This window comes from Mytilus galloprovincialis, chromosome 1, assembly GCF_965363235.1.
Source record: "Mytilus galloprovincialis chromosome 1, xbMytGall1.hap1.1, whole genome shotgun sequence".
Lineage (NCBI taxonomy): Eukaryota > Metazoa > Mollusca > Bivalvia > Mytilida > Mytilidae > Mytilus > Mytilus galloprovincialis.
The window spans coordinates 68,034,991-68,057,159 of NC_134838.1; the positions used below are offsets into that span (position 1 = coordinate 68,034,991).

The following is a 22,169-nucleotide window of genomic DNA, read 5'->3' on the forward strand; positions in this document are numbered from 1 at the left end:
GTATAAGAAATTCATTGACAGTCTAGAAAAGCAAGATTTTTTGTCATGTCAAAAGCACAGAGTGTCTGTAGGACCATAAGGGTTCATAACTGTATAGCAGCTGATATGTAGTTTCCAGGTGTCCATTAGATCACACGTTAGTATTACATTTTTATGTAAAGTGAGCTACTAAATCATGGGAAAAATCAAATCCAGTATGTAGTCTTAATCTTTTAAATCTCATGCGAGATATCTAATGTTCAAACATGATTGTTTTTAAATAGTATTTATAAAAACGAAACGACAACCATTTAAGTTTTGTTTTCGTGCAATACAATTTGATAATATGGCCGGATCCAAGATATTTTAAAGAGGTTGTAGTTCCCGATAATTGGATTTAAACTTGCGAAAAATAATTTAGACGTATAATAACGCTAAATATTTGTATAGATATTGTGGAAAACATGATATTTTCACAATTATTTAGCGATCGAAAAGGGGGGGGGGGGGGGGGTTACGCCCTCTACTCTTGTATTCTCGAATGCACGCTTAGGTATACAAGTACAAAAACATCGTCCCATACATTAGTATTGGTAAAAACGAAAAAGTACTATTTGATAAATATATAAATATATGATTTGAGAAGAACTAAAATATGGGTCAAGTGAAATGACAAGAAATGATGGGTGTATTTGATTACAAGTTGCTAACTTACTTATTCCATTGTAATATTTGTGTCAATAAAATCATTCAAAGTTTAATGACAAAATATTGAAAGATTAGAAAAATTAGTTGGGGTTGATTTTTACATAAAGTATATTCCAGCAAGAACTGTGTGTTGAAAGGGCAAAACAATGTAGTGTATATTCTCCCCTCAGTCATGCTTCAATGCAATAGGACGAAATACGTTGAAATAGGTCGGTTATGTCGAGTAAATTCATTTTATTGGAAATCTCTAATATGTGTTGATTTACTGTTATGAAAACCTGTAGCTCGCCATCTAGTCCTGTCTAGAAATAGGACTAAATACTATGAATGACGTCCGTTTATTACATTTGCTGGAAGCATACTAATTTTATTTCAAAATACTCCTGTCTGGGAGAACATGATTTATTCATTAGTTGTAATTGGGTTTGAAACAACTCTAAGTTACTGTGATTAATGTTATATCTGTACTTTATTTCTTTTTCTTTATGTTTTTTTTTCTGCCGATTTGTGAGTAAAACCATATTTTACCATTTCCCAAGTTTATGGGATAAATGACAAATATATTAACCCTAAAACAGTATGTACTTGTCTGTCCCTTTTTTTTCATCTTATAAAAAATGTTCACATTCTTATTAAAACGCTAAATAACATATGATTAAAAGAAACAGCGTTCAACAGGAATAGTTTGTTTTTGTTTATTAATATTAACTTAAATTTGATAAGATTGATGAAATACAATAAATAAAAAAGTATTTGACGGGATAAAAATGTTAAAATATGTGTTAAAAATCAAACTATTAGGATCTGTTATCAGGTGCAAATAAACTTATCATAGATACCAGGATTGTAATTTTACATTTACGCCAGACGCGCGTTTCGTCTACAAAAGATTGATAAGTGACGCTTGAATAAAACAATGTTAAAAAGGCAAAATAAAGTACGAAGTAGAGCATTGAGGACCAAAACTTTCAAAAAGTTTTGCCAAAAACAGCTAAGGTAATCTATTCCTGAGGTAAATGAGCCTTAGTACTTAAAATTTTATAATTATGAACATATTAATGAAACTGGAAGCATCAGTTTTTATGAACTGTCCCACACTTTTCTATGGTATGATAGTTCAAATCTTTTCAAACTCTTTTTTTCTGAATGTCTCTTGAGAGAAAAAAAACCCTGTTTTTTGGCTTTAACGAATTTGTATATTTTTTTAGTGCCTGCACGGTAAACACATACGACCTAACAATAATCCTAATATCTTCTATGTATGAAAGAAAGTTATGATATCAATGTGTTTATTCTAATGTAAAACGGATGGTTTAAGACGAGATAATTCATTTTTATTAATCCAATTATACTTAAGAATAGAATTTCAATCTGATGAGACATAGAACATGTAACAGCAGATATCACATGATATGTAGCCTGCAAGTATGGATTTTAGTTATAAAACTCTAGAATAAACTATATATCTAACAGCTTTTCGCTGTCCGTTCAGAGAAAATGTATTTGTTGCGTGTTAATATTTGATATTGTTTAATACACACGCATATACAGTTTCATTTTAATTGCCATTACATGTTTTTGTCATAACCATTTCTGATACAGAAGGTGCTATTTCGGTAAGAATAATAATGGTTATTCATATAGAAAAATGATTATATTTTTTTATTACATAATTATTTTCAAAACATTTAAACATCATATATGTTCCTTATGTCATAACTACAATCCGGTTTCCTATTCACGAATGTTACCTACCGAATTAGACTATTTACCCGGTTTGTAATAATATTAGTAACACTATTGGTGTCACATGTGGAGCAGGATTTGCTTATCCTTCCAGAGCACCTAAGATCAACCCAAGTGTTTGGTGGGGTTCGTGTTTTTTAGTCTTTAATTTTCTATGTTGTGTCTTGTGTACTACTATTTGTCTTTTTTATTTTTTTAGCCATGTTTTTTTTTATCTATGAGTGTGACTGTTCCTCTGGTATCTTTCGCCCCTTTTTAAACCAATGTCATGCAATAAAATACAAAATACATGTAAATTGACAAATAAGACACTTATCATCTTCGGATTGGATTCAAGCCCCGTCACAGAGAGATTCATGTCTATTTTCAATTACATCGAAGTTATGTCATAGACATTGTGAATATAGTTTAAGTATTTTCAATGTTTGTTGCGATTTTTCTTTGATTTTTTTTATTTTCCAAAGTACATTTGGTCCGAGACCACAATTGTCGTCCCTTAATTTTCGTTGTCCACACATATAGTCCCTAGTGTTGACAGTGGTTACTTGCCATTAATTTTTATACCCCTTTCAAATTTATTTCTCCGTGTTTAATGCCTCAAATTGCAAGAAGGGGGGGGGGGGGGTGAAATTACACTGTAAAATAATTTGGGTCTAGAATTTTAAAGGTAAGTAGTGATTTGGTCCAGCTGAAAAAGGTTAAAAATTAGCACTTCGGACGCTATCAAAAGATTTCAAGACGCCCTAAACATAAAATTGTCCATATTTTGAGTTAGAGCCGATGAAGTTTTCTATAACTTTGATATAATTTGTCCCAAAAGTAGTACAACACACTGTAAATAAATTCATTTAGAAAGCGCAGGTGGGATTTTTTTAATTTTCATTTATCTTCTAAAAAAATGCACTACGAAATAATTGTGGTCTCGGACCATTTGTATTAGAATTGTGAGTTTTGATTGTTTGAAAACTAATTTACTTTCAAAATATTACTTTCATTCAAGCCACTTCATATTTGTCCTCATGCACCGTTGACAGATTTACGGCAATGATATCTCTTCTTTTACCGTCTCTGGCTAGGCATTAAAAAAAATATGAACTCCTCAACAGATTTGAGTCTTTTGATATGTGAGACCATCTTGCCTTTTAGTGGGGTTTATGTTGCTCAGTCTAAAGTGTTCTATGTTATATTTTGTTATATTTTTGTTTTATTTGTCTTCTGATCGTTTTTCTTGTCATGACATGGCATTGTCAATATTTTTCCTAATGAGGTAATTATTGCTTTGGTATCTTTTTCCTTTCTTTAATGCCAGACCACGTTTGTGTACATAAGACAACATGTGAAGCAGGATCTGCCTACCATTGTATGTTGTGTCTTATGTACTATTATTTGTCTGTTTGACTTTTCCTTTTTAGCCATGTCGTTGTCATTTCTTTTTTTCGATCTATGAGCTTGAATGGCCATCAGGTATTATTTTCCCTTCTTTTAGTGACGCTTAAATTAAAAACTGGACAATTAAGCACGAAGTGGAAAAACGGTACAGGAAAAATAACTTGATGAAGTTTGCTGATTACGAGTAGGAACATCTATTCCTGGAGGTAGAATAACTAATGAATTCATAGTAGTTTTATCTCCGTGTGATATTATCTGAACATATTCTAAACAGTTTGTTTCCAATTTTTGTTGTAAAGACAACATCGAGACAAAAAAAAAAAAAAAAAAACAAGGGCTCTATAAAAGTCGGAAAATTCTCATTCCTATTATATTGTTGGTCCATGATTAAAGAATTCAATCACACTTGTCATCTTGTTTTATTTGTGTTAAAAATGACACAAATAAACCAAGCCATATAATAAAAAAGCTAAATGCATGTTACCTTTTTGTTTTAGCCTAATTTATAATATTTAATGTAATGCATTTTTTATTTTTGAACCATATTACTGGATAAATTTAATAAATTAATAAACCAGATTTATTTCTCTCTCTCTCTCTCTCTCTCTCTCTCTCTCTCTCTCTCTCTCTCTCTCAATGCAACGCTGTTTTGTCGTTATTTTGTTATATTGGTTAGGTCAAAATCTGTTTATCATTTACATATTAAACTTTGTTTATGATTGGTAAGATTAATTCTTTCTATTATTCATAATCAACATCCTGATTATAACATAGAGGTAATAATTGCCATGATCTTTTATTTGTGTTAATAATGATTAGACATAACAGACTAGTATTAAAACATCAGTTTTATCATGTATATCTTTTATATAGTCATTTTATAAAATTTACTGTTTGCAAAAGTATAAATTATTCTAAATAATATGGATCTTCTGGTACCTAACATAAAACCCTGGCCGTTTTTGGCACAACTTTTTTAAATTTTTGGTCCTCGATGCTGTTCAACTTTGTACTTGTTTTGGCTTTCAAACTTTTGTATCTGGGCGTCACTAGTAAGTCTTGTGTGGACAACACGCACTTATGGCGTATTAAATTTTAAACCTGGTACCTTTGTTAGCTATTATTCGTGTGATTCTTTGTCAAATGTGTTCTCCTATTTATTTGTATTGTAGTCCTGTACTGTTGTGTTGTCATTTTGATGTTATATTAAACATAGCCACGAAAGAGGGAGGTTTGGCATGCCACAAAACAAGGTTCAACCCACAATTTTTTTCTTTAAAAAATTTCCTGTACCAAGTCAGGAATATGGTCATTGTTATATTATAGTTAGTTTCTGTGTGTTGCATTTTAACGTTGTGTTTCTTTTGTGTCGTTTGTTTTCTCTTTGAGTGTGAATTCACATTATTATAAGACGTGTCACGGTACTTTTCTATCCCAAAGTCATGTATTTAGTTTTGATGTTATATTTGTTATTCTCATCGGATTTTGTCTAATGCTTAGTTCGTTTCTGTGTGTGTTACATTTTAACGTTAACGTTGTGTCGTCATTCTCCTCTTATATATAATGCGTTTGCCTCGGTTTTGGTTTGTGACCCGGATTTGTTTTTTTCTATCGATTTATGAGTTTTGAACATCGGTATACTACTGTTGCCTTTATTTAGACTAGCCTGATAATTTGATACAATAAAATGCTTTACATAAATTCATCCACAGTTTAAGAACATGTGTATCTAAAGTTTAACATCTAATATAAAAGACTAACACCAAATCGTTATCTTATATATGTACAAATCTTGGAAAATACATCTGTAAATAACTAGACTTTATCAAAACAGAACCAAGTAAAGTCACAAAAATACGGAACTCCGAGGAAAATTAAAAAAAAGGAAAGTCCCTAATCCAATGGCAAAATCAAAAGCTCAAACACATGAAAGGAATGTATAATAACTGTCATATTCCTGACTTGCTACAAACATTTTCGTATGTAGGTAATGATTGATTTAGTCTGGTTTTAAAACTAGCTTAACCTCTCACTTATATGACGGTTGCATCAAATTCCATTATATTGACAATGATGTGTGAACAAAACAAAATGTAAGACATTTTTATATTTTTATTAAAAAATAGTAAAAGGGACTTTCATAGTAAGTTAATTATTCAGGCTAAGTATGATTTATTAGCAGATACTAAACAGGATGGATAATATTTATCTAAAAACTGTAACATGACAAATATGATTTATTTTCAGATATTAAAATGATTTTCATTTTGTTAGTACTGATAGCAGCTACACATATTGCTACAGGTTAGTTTAAAAAATATTATTCCGATATTGAATTCATATATTTACACAAAAAGTATTGTTTAGTTATATCTCCCAATTGATACGATATTCCCGTGCTTGCATTTCCTATCATGATTTTCTTGATAGAGGGTTGCTGCTCACAAGAAAGCTATTAAAACCAAGAGTTCCAAATGGTGAAGTTGAAATCATCCCTTCGTAAATTTTACGGACGCCATCACGACTTGGTTGACCGTTATGGAATAACCGTTTCACAAATGATATCGGATATGTTCCTTACGTCGTAACTACAATCTCCTTCTCTTCCATGAATGTGACCTACCGAATTAGACTATTTACCGGATTTGTTATCACATAAGCAACACGACGGGTGTCGCATGTGGAGCAGGATCTGCTTACCCTTCCGGAGCACCTGAGATCACCCCTAGTTTTTTGGTGGGGTTCGTGTTGTTTATTCTTTAGTTTTCTATGTTGTGTCGTGTGTACTGTTATTTGTTTGTCTTTTTCATTTTTAGCAATGGCGTTGTCAGTTTGTTTTAGATTTATGAGTTTGACTGTCCCTTTGGTATCTTTCGTCCCTCTTTTATAACGACCTTTTATGCATAAATAGGTCATAATGAACTATAAAATTTCTGTAATAATTTTAGAAAAATAATCATGGCATTCTATTCAACTGTCATACAAGTAAGGGGTTTAAAAGTGAGCTATAAAACCAGGTTTAATCAGTCATTTTCTATAAAAGGAAGTGCCAATACTAAGACAGGAATATGACAGTTGTTTTCTATTTGTTTGATGCGTTGACCTTTTGATTTAATCATTTGATAAGAGACATTACGTTTTGAATCTTCCTTGGAGTTAACTTTTTAATTTTTGTAATTTTGTTATCAACACCTTTTGGAAAAACAAGTATTTACGTCTGTGGTTTTTGTTTTTGTGTTAGTGTTTTTTCTCATACTTATTGTTTGAATTCAGGCAATGCAAACTGATTTTTTTTTATTATTGCTTGTATCCATTTCATTTGAATGTTTGTCTCCTTAACATTATAAATATTTTTACAAGAAATATGTAACTTTAAGAGAGCGTGGTACTTTTGATTTAAAGTCCCTATTTCGACCGGACATTACAGAAGATTCTTTTAGTCCGCACAGCCAAATAGAAACTAGAATGTAGAAGGGGTTTTACTGCCTGAAAAGATGCCAATACTCTTTTGATAATTTCATTAAAGGTAAAATAACAAAAATGCTGAACTGTAAGGACAATTCCAAGCAAAAGGACCCTTATTATTCATAATTGATCTGGTTATGTATAAACCTTTTTATAAAAGTAATACGTATATATCTTTCGATTGAGATAACCGATATAAAAGAAAATACACACTAATAATATGTAATATTTTCAAAATATGCTTCCATTCATACTTTTTAGGATGGAATCGTTATTACCATCGAAATTATTATTACAACAACTATGGTACAACTGAAATGTCAACAGGACCTACAACAGAAGATACTAGTAATAGTTCGGTTACTATGAATCCCTTTACGGACGGCACATTTACTACTGAAATGACAACAGGACATACAACAGAAGATATAAGTGCTAGTACAGTTACTATGAATCCCTCTTCTATTGGTACTAGTAATTCGAATTATATGACAACAGGACATACAACAGAAGATATAAGTGCTAGTACAGTTACTATGAATCCCTCTTCTATTGGTACTAGTAATTCGAATTATAAAATACCAGTAACTATTCGACCAAGAAAAATTGGTTAGTATTATGTGTATGTTAACAACTATTTCTTATCTTTTTCTTTTCAATTTACTAATTAAAGATGGTAAGGATTACAGGGAACAATTATAAATTTGCAAAAATATCAACAACATGTAAACTAGTTCATGAGTGTGTGGAAGAAACTATTTCTTCATGTCAAAATTACGACGAGTCATGTGGTTAAAGAACCCAATGTATGTAAACAAACTCTGAATATAAAAAAAAAATCAATAAAAAAAAAAATCTTACGAATCATTTGGATATAATGAAACTAAACGACAGAAATTTTAAATAAAAGATGAGAAGACAATTCCCATAGGACTGGTGTAATACCACCATTAATTTGCTCATATAAGTCTTTGTTAATTTTGCAATTTTCCTAAACATGTGCTTAATGTATCTTTGTTTCAAATAAAGAAATACTAGTTAAGGGTAAAGTTTTATCCCATCCAGTACTACGGAAAAAATGTCACATAACATTTCATTTCATTAAAAATAACAACCATCATTGGAAGTTATACAATCAAATTTTCACTCCTTATATAACTGTGTACAAGCTTTAGTAATTATGTAACCTCAAGATTCCAAAATAATCTATAGAAACAACAATTAAAAAAAAGAACAGTGCTTTGAAACAACAATATTATATGTTTATGACCTAGAAAATATTTTCTGCAATGAAATGTAGTATTAATTTCATACAACAATCAAATTCAAGAGAATATTTTTTTTCGACCTTTTGTCGTATGCAACCAGATATGACGTTCTATGAAATGGTTGTATTACACATTCATGTGTTTTACACCGAAGCCGTTTTCCTGCTACTAAACCATATAGGTGAATTCCTAGCACATTCCCTTAAAAAGTATGAGTTCTTTACTCTTATATTGAACTAATAGGAAACAAAATTATTAATGCAAAACATGGTTTGTTTTTTTAAAATTAAAAATCGTTGTCTTTATTTAGAAGAAGGGTGTTACACAGAAATGACATTCCACATAATTTGTGTAACTCAAAATTATTTTTTCCCGATGAATTGCCAATTGAGTGGTTCTCGTAGTGTTATTAATTAAAACATGTCATGTCACATCTAAATTTTTTGATTGTCTATATTTCAAAAACCTTTAGGATGTGGGAAGAAGGGAGACATAATATTTGTACTAGATTCATCTGGCAGTGTAGGAACATCTAACTGGAAAGTTATGCTGAAGTTTGTGCAAGATGTCATCAATATTTTTACTATCGGCAAAAATGATGTTCAGGTTGGGGTTGATATCTATGCTAATTCTGCTTCTACACGCATAAGGCTGAACTCTTACCAATCAAAGACACAGTTGATGGATGCTGTGAAACGTATTTCCTATACTAATGGTGGAACAGCTACAAACCGGGCGATACATCATTTGATAAGCAGTAGTTTTTCGTCGTCACATGGTAATTAATTTATAAATGATTAGAGCTCAGAAACTTCATTTATTGTTTTATATTTGATACGTTTCCCTCAGTTTTAGTTTGTAACCCGGATGTGTTTTTCCTCTATCAATTTATGAATTTTGAACAGCGGTATACTACTGTTGCCGTTATTTGTTTAAAACCAATGGTTTCAGCTACGTCTTTTAAATAAAACAAAAAATGATTCATTTCACACCAGTTTTGGAAGTAATTTATTGCCTTGATTATTTTTGCTTTGGTCGCATCATACGTTAGTCATCACTTAAATTATATTCAAACTACATGTAGCTAAATGAAAATATAAATACTCAATTAGTTTTTAAAATCCGCTAAAAAAAAAGACTGATAACATTGGCAAAACATGTAAATCACTGAATGCTAGTATTGTAATCATAAGAAGAGTATGAACTTTTACAATGTAATACCATACTAATTCATTGAAACTTTTTTTCTGATCTTCAGGTAGCCGGGTTGGAGTCCCGAAGATTGGCATCATATTAACAGATGGCAGATCGAATTCACAATATTCAACAATATCTGCTGCCAACGCCGCCAGAAGGAAGGGAATCGAGTTGTTTAGTATTGGAATAGGTAGTAGTGTCAATACTATAGAACTGAAAGGAGTAGCAAATGATCCAGACAGTATGTTTTACTTCAGTGTCCACAATTTCAAAGCGTTGCAGTCAATTGAGAGTAGATTAGCCTCAGAAACATGTCAGAGTATGTAAATATACACAAAGTTAATATTGATATTTTAAGATATAACTGCTCTTTATGTAAAAGCGAAATTTTGTTTTTTATTTCCTTATAAAAATCATAATTACTTATGCACTGAATCTAATCTCGTTTGTGTTGTGTTTGAAATTGGGTTAAGAAAGTAACAGACCGAGTTTTATTCATATTTAGATATGAAGCGAAATATACTTCATAGCACTTTTTGTGTGGGATGCTCTTGAACGTTTATAATTTTTGTTTTTGATTCTCGAGCTTGACTTGATGATTGTTGTTCACGGAAGGGGTCTGATGTGATGCGCATATACTTTATTTTATAATTATCACTTGTTGTATACAGAAGCTCTAGTTCTGAATATAACAAAAGAGTGGCGAAAGATACCAGAGGGACAGTCAAACTCATAGATAAAGAAGAATGTGTCCCCAGTACACGGATGCCCCACTCGCACTATCATTTTTTATGTTCAGTTGACCGTGAAATTTGGGTCAAAACTCTTATTTGGCATTAAAATTAGAAAGATCATACCATAAGGAACATGTGTACTAAGATTCAAGCTGATAGGACTTCAACTTCACCAAAAACTTCCTTGACCAAAAACTTTAACCTGAAGCGGAACGAACGGACGAACGGACGAACGAACAGACGGACGGACGAACGGACGTATAGACCAGACAACATAATGCCCCTCTACTGTCGTAGGTGGGGCATACAAAAACTGACAACGACATGGCTAAAAATGAAAAAGACAAACAGACATATAATAGTACAAAAGATACGACACAGAAAACTAAAGACTAAGCAACACGAGCCCCACCAAAAATTGGGGTGATCTCAGGTGCTCCAGAAGGGTAAGCAACTACCCCTTAAAAGAGTAAGTGCTATATTTTCAAGAATGAATATTAGATTTTTCTTCTGTATCATTGAACACATTTACCATAGTTAATACTAAACGAAGTTTCTCATTAGTTTTTAACATCGTTTCACCTTTTGTTTGGATACAGTGTATACATTTTGCACGAATATGCCTATTTATGTATACATTGAGCGGTTGAAGATGATGTTAATGCTAATTCAAAAGTTATTCAATGAAAAGCCAACAGTAAACTTTACATAAAAAAAATCAATACTTATATTTAAAAAAATAATAAAAATTATGATAATAATAAATCTAATGATTACGATTTTGTTTCAGATCTTGACCCGAGAATTGGTAAGTGTTTTCTTTTCATATATATGATTACAAACATTTTAAATCATTACACACATTTTATATTCCAAGTGTTTCATCTTACTGGAAGCTTCAACGTGATTCACATGATTCATGGTGATAGTAAATTAAAACAAGAACAACGTCACTATATAAAATTTTATTTTCATTATAAAACACCACCCTTGGAATCAATTATTTTAACATACTTGCAATACAAAAGAGGGTTAGAATTTTCAACACATGTCATAAATTGAATTTATTAAAACATCTCTTTGAAAAGAGTATAACTCTTTTAAGCTGTTAGGAGTTGTAACATTAATTGGGATATGCTTGAAAATATTTGTCATCTTAGTTTTATTCATTTTCCTCTTATTAAAAGGTTGCAAAGCTGGTGCTGATATAATATTCCTCGTTGATAATTCTGGAAGTGTTGGTTCAAGCAACTTCAATACCACCTTGATGTTTATTTCTAATATTGTTAACGGTCTAAATATCGGCAAAGAGAAAGACAAATTCCAGTTGGGAGTTTTAACATTTCATACTCCAGTAAAGGCAGAATTTAATCTTGACGAATATCAGGATAAAAAAGACATACAGAAAGCCATTATGGAAATCACATACGAAGGAGGTGGTACAAATACAGGAGGAGCTATTAAATATTTACACACAACAGCATTCTCAAGGACTTCAGGTATAGTTGCTTTTTCTAAGCAAACCATGATCTTAATCATTTTTAAAATGATCGTGTAATTGATTTTAATTTCATGTCTTTTCCAATTGTATGTAAATTAAAGAAAAAGGTTTGAATGAATGATTTATTTTCTCACAAACCATATAATATAATCACATGATTAATATACAATCAGTTATAGTTGTTTAAACAAGAAGATAGACTTTCACAGAAATATATTTGACAAATCTACACAGTTTCTAAAGTTGAACAGAATTTTGGATTGAATATACTTGTTCGGATTGGGTATCATTCTCTATTTGACATTCGTTAAAGTGCTCTTGATTGATTTTCTTTTTAACAAAAAATGACAATGCTTTAATTTTGACATATTTTGTTTCTATTACAAAAAGAAAAAGATGAATAATTTAATACAAAGATAAGCAGCAAATCAACAGCAGTTTAAAAATATGTAAATAACGGAATTGAGCCGTTATTATTGTTATTGGTTATACTTTTAGTACTCACGTAAGAAACCGTTAATGTTATCAAAAGTTCTAAGCTTATGATTTAATACACCAGACGCGCGTTTCGTCTACATAAATCTCATCAGTAACGCTCAGTTCAAAATAGTTGTAAAGAGCTAACAAACTGTAAAGATAGCACACCATGATTTGGTCAGAGTTATTTAGAATATTTCAAAACTCCTACAGACAAAAGTGAGGTATATTGTCACCTAATCAATGTTTGTATGCACCATTTATTAGCATTATGTTTTCTGTTCTCTGCGTGTGTTCGTCTGTTTGTTCGTCCGTCCGTTCGTTTGTCCGTCTGTCTCGCTTCAGGTTAAGGTTTTTGGTCTAGGTAGTGTTAGATGAAGTTGAAGTCCAATCAACCTGAAACTGAGTACATATGTTCACTATGATATGATCGTTCTAATTGTAATACCATATAAGACTTTTTACCCCGTTTTCAAGGTCCACTGAACATAGAAAATGATAATTCGGTTTGGGCATCCGTTTACTATGGACACATTCTTGTTTATCATGTTTCACCTGAGTTTGGATTAAACACTCAAATTGAAATGAAATTGTGAAAATTGGGACTCACATGCATTTATTTCATATTTATGTTACGTTTTCGTTTTATTTTCGTATCAGGGCATAGGCCTGGCTATCCAATGATTGGAATATTAATAACAGATGGGTATTCATCAAACAAGGCAGAAACTAGAAAGGAAGCAATGAACGCGCGGTTGAAGGGCATCAAAATGTTTTCCATAGGAATTGGTAATGCCATTGACACGACGGAACTTGAAAGTGTTGCTAGCGAACCAAAAAGTCAGTTTGTTTTCACTGCTGCCAGTTTCAAATTATTGAAATCTATTGAATCATTATTGCTGAGTAAGACATGCGAAGGTACGTGTTTAAATGATATGAAAATGTCTACATATTTGCCAGTCTATCAGAAGCTGAACTATATGTCAAATCAACTACTAATATGTGTTGTGTCAGAATCCGAAATACATATACAAAACAAATTACATAGTTAAGTTAACTGTTTTTTTTTTTTATTTGTGGTAGATTAAAAAGTGCAAGCTTCGGTAAATTTTTAATATACTAAAAGTTATTAAGTTCTCTGTAGTTCAGATATCATTAGCATAGTTAAACACTTATACTCCTGAACCGATTGAAAGTTTAAAAAAATCACGGAGCATTGAAAATAGAAGCGGCAATTTACATCTGAACGTGATCTTATATGATTGAATTAAAAACATTCAGTTTTTCTTAGTGTTGGAAAAGTAATTTATGTTTTAACTCAAGCTTGCTGTTGATTCAGATTTATTTGGTCACTTTTAAGCATTGTGGTTCTAGTATTAATGACATACAACCAATATATGAACACTCTGAAAAAGACTTGAAGTTGAACAATAAAATTATAGAAGTGTCGACTAATGTGTTCTCTTGATTGATTTATTATAAATTGGACAATATTAATTTTAGCATTAAACAAAACGGCAAAACGATCGAAATAAACATTAAATTTAAAACGTTTATACATTGTTTCAGGAAGGGTATTTTTGAATAGCCAATCATAAACTATATTTAAGATTCATGGCTGATCTATTTAATTTCAGTTGCTGATATCAGTGAGTATTCATAAATTATAATAATGAAACAATTGCATACCGTTGAAACGTATAAAACAAATGGTTTTCAACATGACAAAATGATGTTTTTAGCTGATAGATAAAATGTTCACAGCCTATCAGAAGATGTGTTAAGCCAAAATTAAATAATTGGCTGGTTATTCCGGAAACTCAGTAATCATTTGCACACATGTCATATGTATGGTATGTAATAGATGTGAAAATAAAATTTATTTCAAATTGTTATTAATTTACTCTTCTGATAATTTTAGACTCACCAAATGTATAGATTTTAAACTTCATTCTTTTATTTTTTCAAGGGATGCACATTAATATATGTAAGACTAAGTATTGTCTTTCGATTCAGCTTGTTGGGGTAAAACAGACATTGTTTTTCTACTCGAGGATTCCTGTCATATCGGAGAGACGAATTTCAATAAAATGTTACAAATGGTGGTAAACCTTGCGGAAGAAGTCCCAATTGGTAACGGAAATATTCAGATTGGTGTCAATACTTTCAAATGTACTGCTAAATCAGAATTTGTACTTGGAAAGTACAAAACTGGAAATGATATCATCAAAGCTGTCCAGAGAATTAAATACACAGGTGGAAAAGTGTCTATTGGCAAGGCTATTGAATACACCAGAAAGAACAGTTTTCCAGGTCTTTATTTTACTCATCTAAAAAGAGCTATCTGAACTTTATGTAATTTAACTCTTTAACAAGACATGATCTCAAAATGCATTAGGAAACAACATATATAACATAATATTTGAATTCCGAAGCAACTGTTAAGTTTATCATTTTTTATTTCAATGTTTTAGGGCGATTAAAATATCAATAATTTCCCTAATATATCATTAAATGTACTTTTTCTAAATAGAGATACACATTTGGTTCATACTGGCAAATTATCATTCCTTTCCAATATTTTTTGCAATATCGTAATTTCTGCATTAATAGTTCAATTAAACAAATATATAAGCGGACACACTGATGACTGCTGTACCTCATATTTGGACAATTTTACCTATAATGTCTCTTTTGTTAACGCTTCGTTGTAAATATAATGGAAATTGATGCGACTGTAATACAAGTGAGAGGTTTAGCGCTATTAAACCAGGTTCAATCCACCATGTTATACGTTTAAAAATGCCGATACCAAGTCAAGAATATGACAGTTGTTGTCCATTCGTTTGATGTGTTTTATCATTTGATTTTGCAATTTGATTAGGGCCTTTCTGTTTGAATTTTCCTCAGAGTTCAGTATTTTTGTGACTTTACTTTTTTCAGATTTGTTAGTTTGACCAAATGACACAAATTAAACATAATTCTTAATCATAACTCTTGAAGTTTATGCTTTCTTCTTATAAAAAGAAATTGTTAATAATCGTTTTCTTTTTTTAAACAGAAAATCGCAGTAAAGCGAAGAAATTGATGATTATTCTTACAAATGGATCTGACAAGGCTCTATCAAAAACACTAGGAGAAGCACAAAAAGCGAGAAACAGTAACATCAAGATTATGGTAATAGGAATCGGCGATTATACCCATCAAGATTGTCTCCAGGGAATGGCAACAGTACCTCATGATAAATATATATTTTCCCAAGACAGTTTTGATCCTCTAAGAAGCATGAGGGATGTTTTAATACAACGAAAATGCTCTGGTGAGTACTAGAACTTATCTGTCTTTCCCATTGGCATATTTTTAACAGCTTTTAAATACCTACAAATCTGTTCAACTAAACAAAGATTACACGTATTCGGAACATTGTACGAAATATAATAGGCTTATATATATACCAAACACATGCATCGGTAAAAAGGTTGATATAATTTTCATTGATTGGAATCTTTTTTAAAGAAAATTTAAAATCTCCAATGTTTACAGTCGTGTTATTAATCACTGGTATATTAATCATAATATAATGCTATATATAATCTGATTATGACATTTTTCTTTTATTTCAGCATAGCTTTTACTGTTAGAGTTGAAATGGATAGTTTGACCTATGTTACCAGAAAAAAATAAAATATTAACGCTGTGAAAATTAAAGTCAATTTTAAAAATTATGCTTCTTTAAAAATATTTATTGTTTTTTGGGGAGGATACGGAAGTAAATATGACATGTGTCCATTTTATCCTCATTTGTAAAAGGTGTCCAAAACATCACAATGAAAAATCTTGTAAACCACCTATGACGGACACTCTACATGTACCTACCAATACAAATACATTTAACGTTTTACATAAAAACAAGTTAAGCCATTTCAATCGATATTTTATAGCGTGTCTGTTTATGTTGTAATGTTACACTACCGTCTCAGGTTTGAGTGAAGGGTGGCGCTTGTAAAAGTTTAAACACGCTGCTTATTAATACACCTGTCCCCAGTACGGAGCCTACTGGTCAGTGGTTGTCGTTTGTTTTTGTTGTTCTTAAGTCGTTCTTGTTTCTCGTTTTTCATAAAGATTAGACAGTTGGTTTTCATGTTTGAATTGTTTTACACTTTATAGCTTACTCTTTAGTGTCAGCCAAGATTCCGTGTTGAAAGCCATACTTCGACCTATATTTGTTTCCTTATTATTTCATTGTCGATTATCAAGTGATGAGACAGAATCACAACGACAAGAAGAACCAAAATATATATCAATCACCGTAATATGTCTACATGAAAACATAAATTGCCACTTATATATTCTAATGTCAATACAACCATCCCGTCTCTTTTCCTCGATTGTATCATAGACGAATGGGACATTTCACCAGATTCGTATTTGAATGATCGACACAAATGTGTTACATGTGGCGAAAAAACTGTTTATCCTTCCGGACACTTTAGTTTTTCGCCGTTTTTGTGTGTGGTTTGTATTGTTCAATTTATAGTTTTCGTTGAAGTGTTTTAAAAACTTGTTCGCCCTTTCATCTTTTTCATTTGATGCCAAAGCGTTGTCAAATTGTCTTTAGTTTATTAGCTTTTAATATATCTTAAGGAGGCTCGAGGGTACAAAAAAATCAGCAAAAATTTAAACAGTTTTTTTTCATTACAAATTTTATTTACTTTATTAGTTGTTACTTTATCATATGGTATAAAAATCAACCAAACAAATCAATTTCTTTTGGCCCAAGATGACTTTTAAAATGTACATATCATTAAAACAAAACCTCCAAATTACCTCCCTTTGGTGCAAAAATGCCATTGTTTGGCATTAGAATTTAAATATCTTTTTCAACCCATCGCTGACCTATATTTTTTATTATTTTTTTTTTCAAATAAGCTGTACTTAAACTAAACTATAGTAAAATTTAAGTGATTTCTGCAATTAAGTCATTTTTTTTTATTTCGATATGACTCTATTTCTCTTATTAGTTTAATAGAAAAATAGGATCTAAACAAAAATGTATGCTTCTTTCGGAGGCAGATTGTAAGCCTAAATGGACGGTGATCCCGTTTTTTTATTTCATTTTTCAATTAAGTATATGATAAAGTTAATTTATAGAAAAATATAGCGAAATCCTATTTAAAAAAAACAATGATTTATACCCGCGAGCCCCCTTAATTATCATCCGCCTCTTGTTTCATCAACAAACATGTAGCTCTTCCACTGCATCGAATGTGATACGATATGTATCCACTCGAGACAGTTAAGTTTTCAAATTTAAAACGCAAGGCTCGCCGAGCGTTTTAAATATTTATACTTTAACTGTCGAGAGTGGACACATATCGTATTGCACGAGAGTTGGTGGCGGTGAAATCTTTTTCTCAAATGGTTTTTAGACGATAGGCAAACAATCTTAATACATCTTGTCGAACGATCTGCAAAAAAAGGTGTTTTTTCTATGTGAAGTCATCCGTCATAGTCAGTTTTTTTACATGGCTTCACAATAGAAATTTCAAAGGAAAGCAAGAAATTTTGACATCATTATCGAATCGAATGTTGACCAATGAAGAGCTGAGATCAAACATACCACACGTTAATTAATTACAAATAATCAGCTGAAGAAAAATCATCTAGGAATGAGATAAAGGTTTTTATGTCAAGCTATAAATAGCACTTAGTTAATACATAGACTAACAATAATCTGCAATCAAAATCAAAGTCTTTATAATACAAATCCAAAAAATAATGAAACTATTGTTTTATGATTAAAGATAACCACCGACGACGTTCCTGACTGGGGACTCAATATCAAACGTATAGTTGGTTTAAACTAGTTTTGTTCTCTAAAAAAATAAATAAAGATTTACGAAAGAGGGACAAAAGATACCAGAGGGACATCAAACTAAAAAATCGAAAATAAACAGACGAATTTATGGCTAAAAAAAGACAAACAGACAAATATTAGTACACAAAACACAACATAGAAAACTAATGACTAAGCAACACGAACCCCACAAAATACTGGGGGTGATCTCAGGTGCTCAGGAAAGGTAAGCAGATCCTGCTCCCTATTTGACACCCGTCGTGCTGCTCATGTTAATTCAAACCCGGTAAATAGTCTAATTCGGTAGGTAACATTCGTGAAAAGGGAACAACGATATGTGGTCAACTAACGTGTGATGTCGTCCGTAAAATTTACGATGGGATGACTTCAACTTAACCATTTGGAACTCTTGGTTTTATTGCTTACTCGTGAGCAGCAACCCCCTATCAAGGAAATCATGATAGAAAATACAAGCCCAGGAATATTATATCAATAAGGAGATATATACTCCGTATGCAGGCGCTGCTGCCCTCATTGCCAATTTCTAGATGTAAGTCAAGTTATGAGACAGACTTATTTGTATCTGTTGTATATTTTATCTCTAGTTCGATGGGATAGATGCTTTCAACATAGTCACCAAATTTTGAATTATTCAGTGAGAGAAAATCAAATATATAGCAGGAAAGAAATGTTAAATGATATTGCTAACTTCTTTTGTTTCTTCCTGAGAAGTTCTTGTATGTAGCCAGCCTAATAAGAATAAAGGAACAAATCGGCAAGAAGAGGGTATAATTGGTTTCTCATAGGAATGACGATAGTTTATTGGAAAATACGTCCTCCAAACGTAACAAATATGTTGTCTAACAAGAAATCAAGCATCTTGATAATGTCAGTTTCAGAGATTTTTTTATTTTAATCAGATTGATTCTTTACATAATAGATTTATTCCTCCATATACAAGATACTTGTATCTAGGTAGGCCATTTTTTTATGAAACAAAGCAGTACCAACTCTTTCAATTTGTCTTTTAATTTGGAATTGGGAATACTTGTGTAAAGTGTAGACAAGTCAAATGATTTAATACTATTGCAAGATGAAAGAGTCTTAGATTGTATGTACTCTAAAAGATCTTTGGAATTTTTAATATCCAAATTTGAGTCAGGCCACCTCAAGAATAGGCAGTTTCACAATACCATTGAAGCTCGGCTTTGATTGCTGATAAAATAGATGTTAATAATTTAGAAAGAAGTTTATTGGAGCACTTGGAAGACCCAGCAATACACAGTTATTTGTCAGGACACTTATGTAGTTTAGGTACCAAATACAGCGATGTAAGTTCTTCATCTTTGGTTGAAATGCCAAAGGAACATATAATAGACCACGATTTCCTCTTTGGTATGTGTCGTGGGGGGTATATATTGAGTTTTCATGTGAATTGTCAATATCTTATTCATTTATCATGCAGTTTATGTAATTAGATTAACACATAAAAACGATGTTGTTAAGGGCTTTATACAAATATAATACGTAATTCAAATATTTTCTTTGTTTTCAATCTGGATCAGTTGTCTTATAAGAGAAAACCAAAAATTTACAAACAAATAAACAAACAAAGAACATGCGAATTTACCCAACCAAAATCAAAGTACTTGAAATGAAGACTGTTTTATATACTCTAATAAAGGGAGGTTTTATACAGCAGTATCTTAATATCATCATATTATATATATATCGACCACACGCTTAACTCTGAGCTATGCAAGAACCAATTAAAAGGAGTAAATGAAAGTAAGTTTATTCGTCTGGTATTTAATGTTCGATTGTAAAGTTTAATGCCGATTTTTTTAATGTATTCATATTACTTACAAACATAAGATTATTCAAAATTAATTCCTATGAGTATTTACATTAAAACAAGGTGTTAATTTACTTTAGTTGTTGCAATTTTGGTATTTGCTTTATTTGTGAATCGACAAGTTAAGCAGTTTATACAGGAATTTGGTGTTCGACTTGCATTTGTCTTTCAATTATATTGTATAACAAGATTGATTCATTTATTAATCGATTTAAACCATATGCGTGTTAAAAAGATGTAGTGGAAAATAATATTGAGGATGTTACATATATCATCAGTAATCGTTTGTTTAGTAAGATACATTTCGAAAAATAGAAATCCGAGCATATGACATAATTTGTTATTTTTTTTATACGTGAATGACCATGTTTTACTATTAAACAAGTGCACATGGAAATATTGTTAATGATCTTAAGCTGTTCTAACACAATAATGACCTCGTAATGTTCAGAATCAGTTCTAAGATATAACCGTTCAGAATATTTTAACTGTTGAAAGAACATTTCTTATTGACATAAATCATAAATGAAAGTAGCTCTTTTATCGCGAGAACAGAGTCCGCTGGATTTTCGTTTACTAGTATTTGTAATAATATTTAAGCAATGAGAAGTATCTGAAAATTACGGCAACAGTAGTATACCTGTGTTCAAAGGACATAAATCTATTGAAAGAAAACAAATCGGGTTTACAAACTAAAACCAAGGGAAACACATCAATTATAAGAGAAATAAAAAACGAACAAGAGGAACACTGCAGTAAAAAAACCCCAAATATTATGCAAAAATAATACATTCTATTTAGATATACACATATACAGGTCAATGAACACTATTGGGATGTAAATTATTGTTAAACAATTTGGATTACACCAGACCATACCATCACTTATTAGTGTGTTTAAACAATGTAGAAAGAAAATGAAAAACCAATTCTTCAGAGAACAATTGAAGGTCTTTCCACCTCGATAATAAGAATGAAATTTAAAAAACTATGTTAGAAAATGTCACTCCGTGTTGATGTAATGTGGTAAATCAAACTGATATAAAAAAATAAGATTAATAGGTTGATGCAGAAGACTTAATTGTTGTATAATGAACCAGAAAAGAATTTTTTGCAAAAGTCAAAATCTAGAACGTCAAATTGACCTTTGACCTTGACCTTAATTTTGAGGTCATAGGTCAGTGATCTCAAATCAAAAGACCCCAGGTCAATCAATTGTATGGTTGTGGAGAAATACTGATTTCAAATAAAAAAGGGGAGAAAACTCTTAAATAGGTTGAAGTTGCGCCTTTTTGTAAACAGTTATTTGGCAAACACATCATATCATTAACTGTTACAGTTTCTTTTGAATAACGATAACAAGCAAAATTTATAACATGACCTTGACCTTCGACCTTGATATCAATTTCAAGGTCATAGGTCAGTGAACTTAAATCAGAAGACCCCAGATCAATCACTTGCATGGTTGTGGAGAAATACTGATTTCAAATACATAGAGGAGTAAACTCCTATAAGAGTTAACTAAAACACTTTGACTGAAATAGGTTGCAGTTGCGCCTTATTGTAAACAGTTATTTGGCAAACACATCATATCATTAACTGTAACAGTTTCTTTTGAATAACGATAACAAGCAAAATTCAAAAAATTATAACATGACCTTGACTTTTGACCTTGACCTTAATTTCCTTCAAATGGACAAAGGACTGCATATGAAAAGACTGTAGGCCTCTAAGATTTATATCGTATGCATTTATCCAACAAATCACCTATCTTAAATTTTCAAAGGGAAATAACTCCCATAAGATGTCACTTAAGTCAAAATTAACCAAATCATTCTAAAAAGTAGATTAACAATTTGGTGAAAACAATTTGCTAAAATCTTTTACGGTTTTAGAGATAAAACGATAACAAGAAAAAGGGGATGTGGAGAGATAACTCCTATAAGAATAAGTGTTTGGTCACACAGGGTGAGTTTTGAAACCCCCATTACTG

General features: G+C 31.3%; 1 protein-coding gene and 1 long non-coding RNA gene across 2 annotated transcripts in view; both read left to right on the forward strand.

Moving 5' to 3' along the window:
• Positions 1 to 4,009: 4,009 nt before the first annotated feature.
• LOC143071637 (matrilin-1-like) overlaps positions 4,010 to 22,169 on the forward strand; it is a 125,033-nt gene continuing 106,873 nt past the window's right edge. Inside the window, exons 1-5 of the mRNA XM_076246492.1 lie at positions 4,010 to 4,028; positions 6,070 to 6,126; positions 7,549 to 7,896; positions 9,028 to 9,333; positions 9,814 to 10,071. Coding sequence (XP_076102607.1) covers positions 6,078 to 6,126; positions 7,549 to 7,896; positions 9,028 to 9,333; positions 9,814 to 10,071 — 961 coding nt within the window. The 5' untranslated portion in view covers positions 4,010 to 4,028; positions 6,070 to 6,077. The remainder of the gene's footprint in view (positions 4,029 to 6,069; positions 6,127 to 7,548; positions 7,897 to 9,027; positions 9,334 to 9,813; positions 10,072 to 22,169) is intronic.
• Positions 14,095 to 16,189, forward strand: LOC143082326 (uncharacterized). Its single transcript, XR_012980349.1, has 4 exons — positions 14,095 to 14,113; positions 14,481 to 14,777; positions 15,526 to 15,783; positions 16,088 to 16,189. It is a non-coding gene; the product is annotated as an uncharacterized LOC143082326 (long non-coding RNA).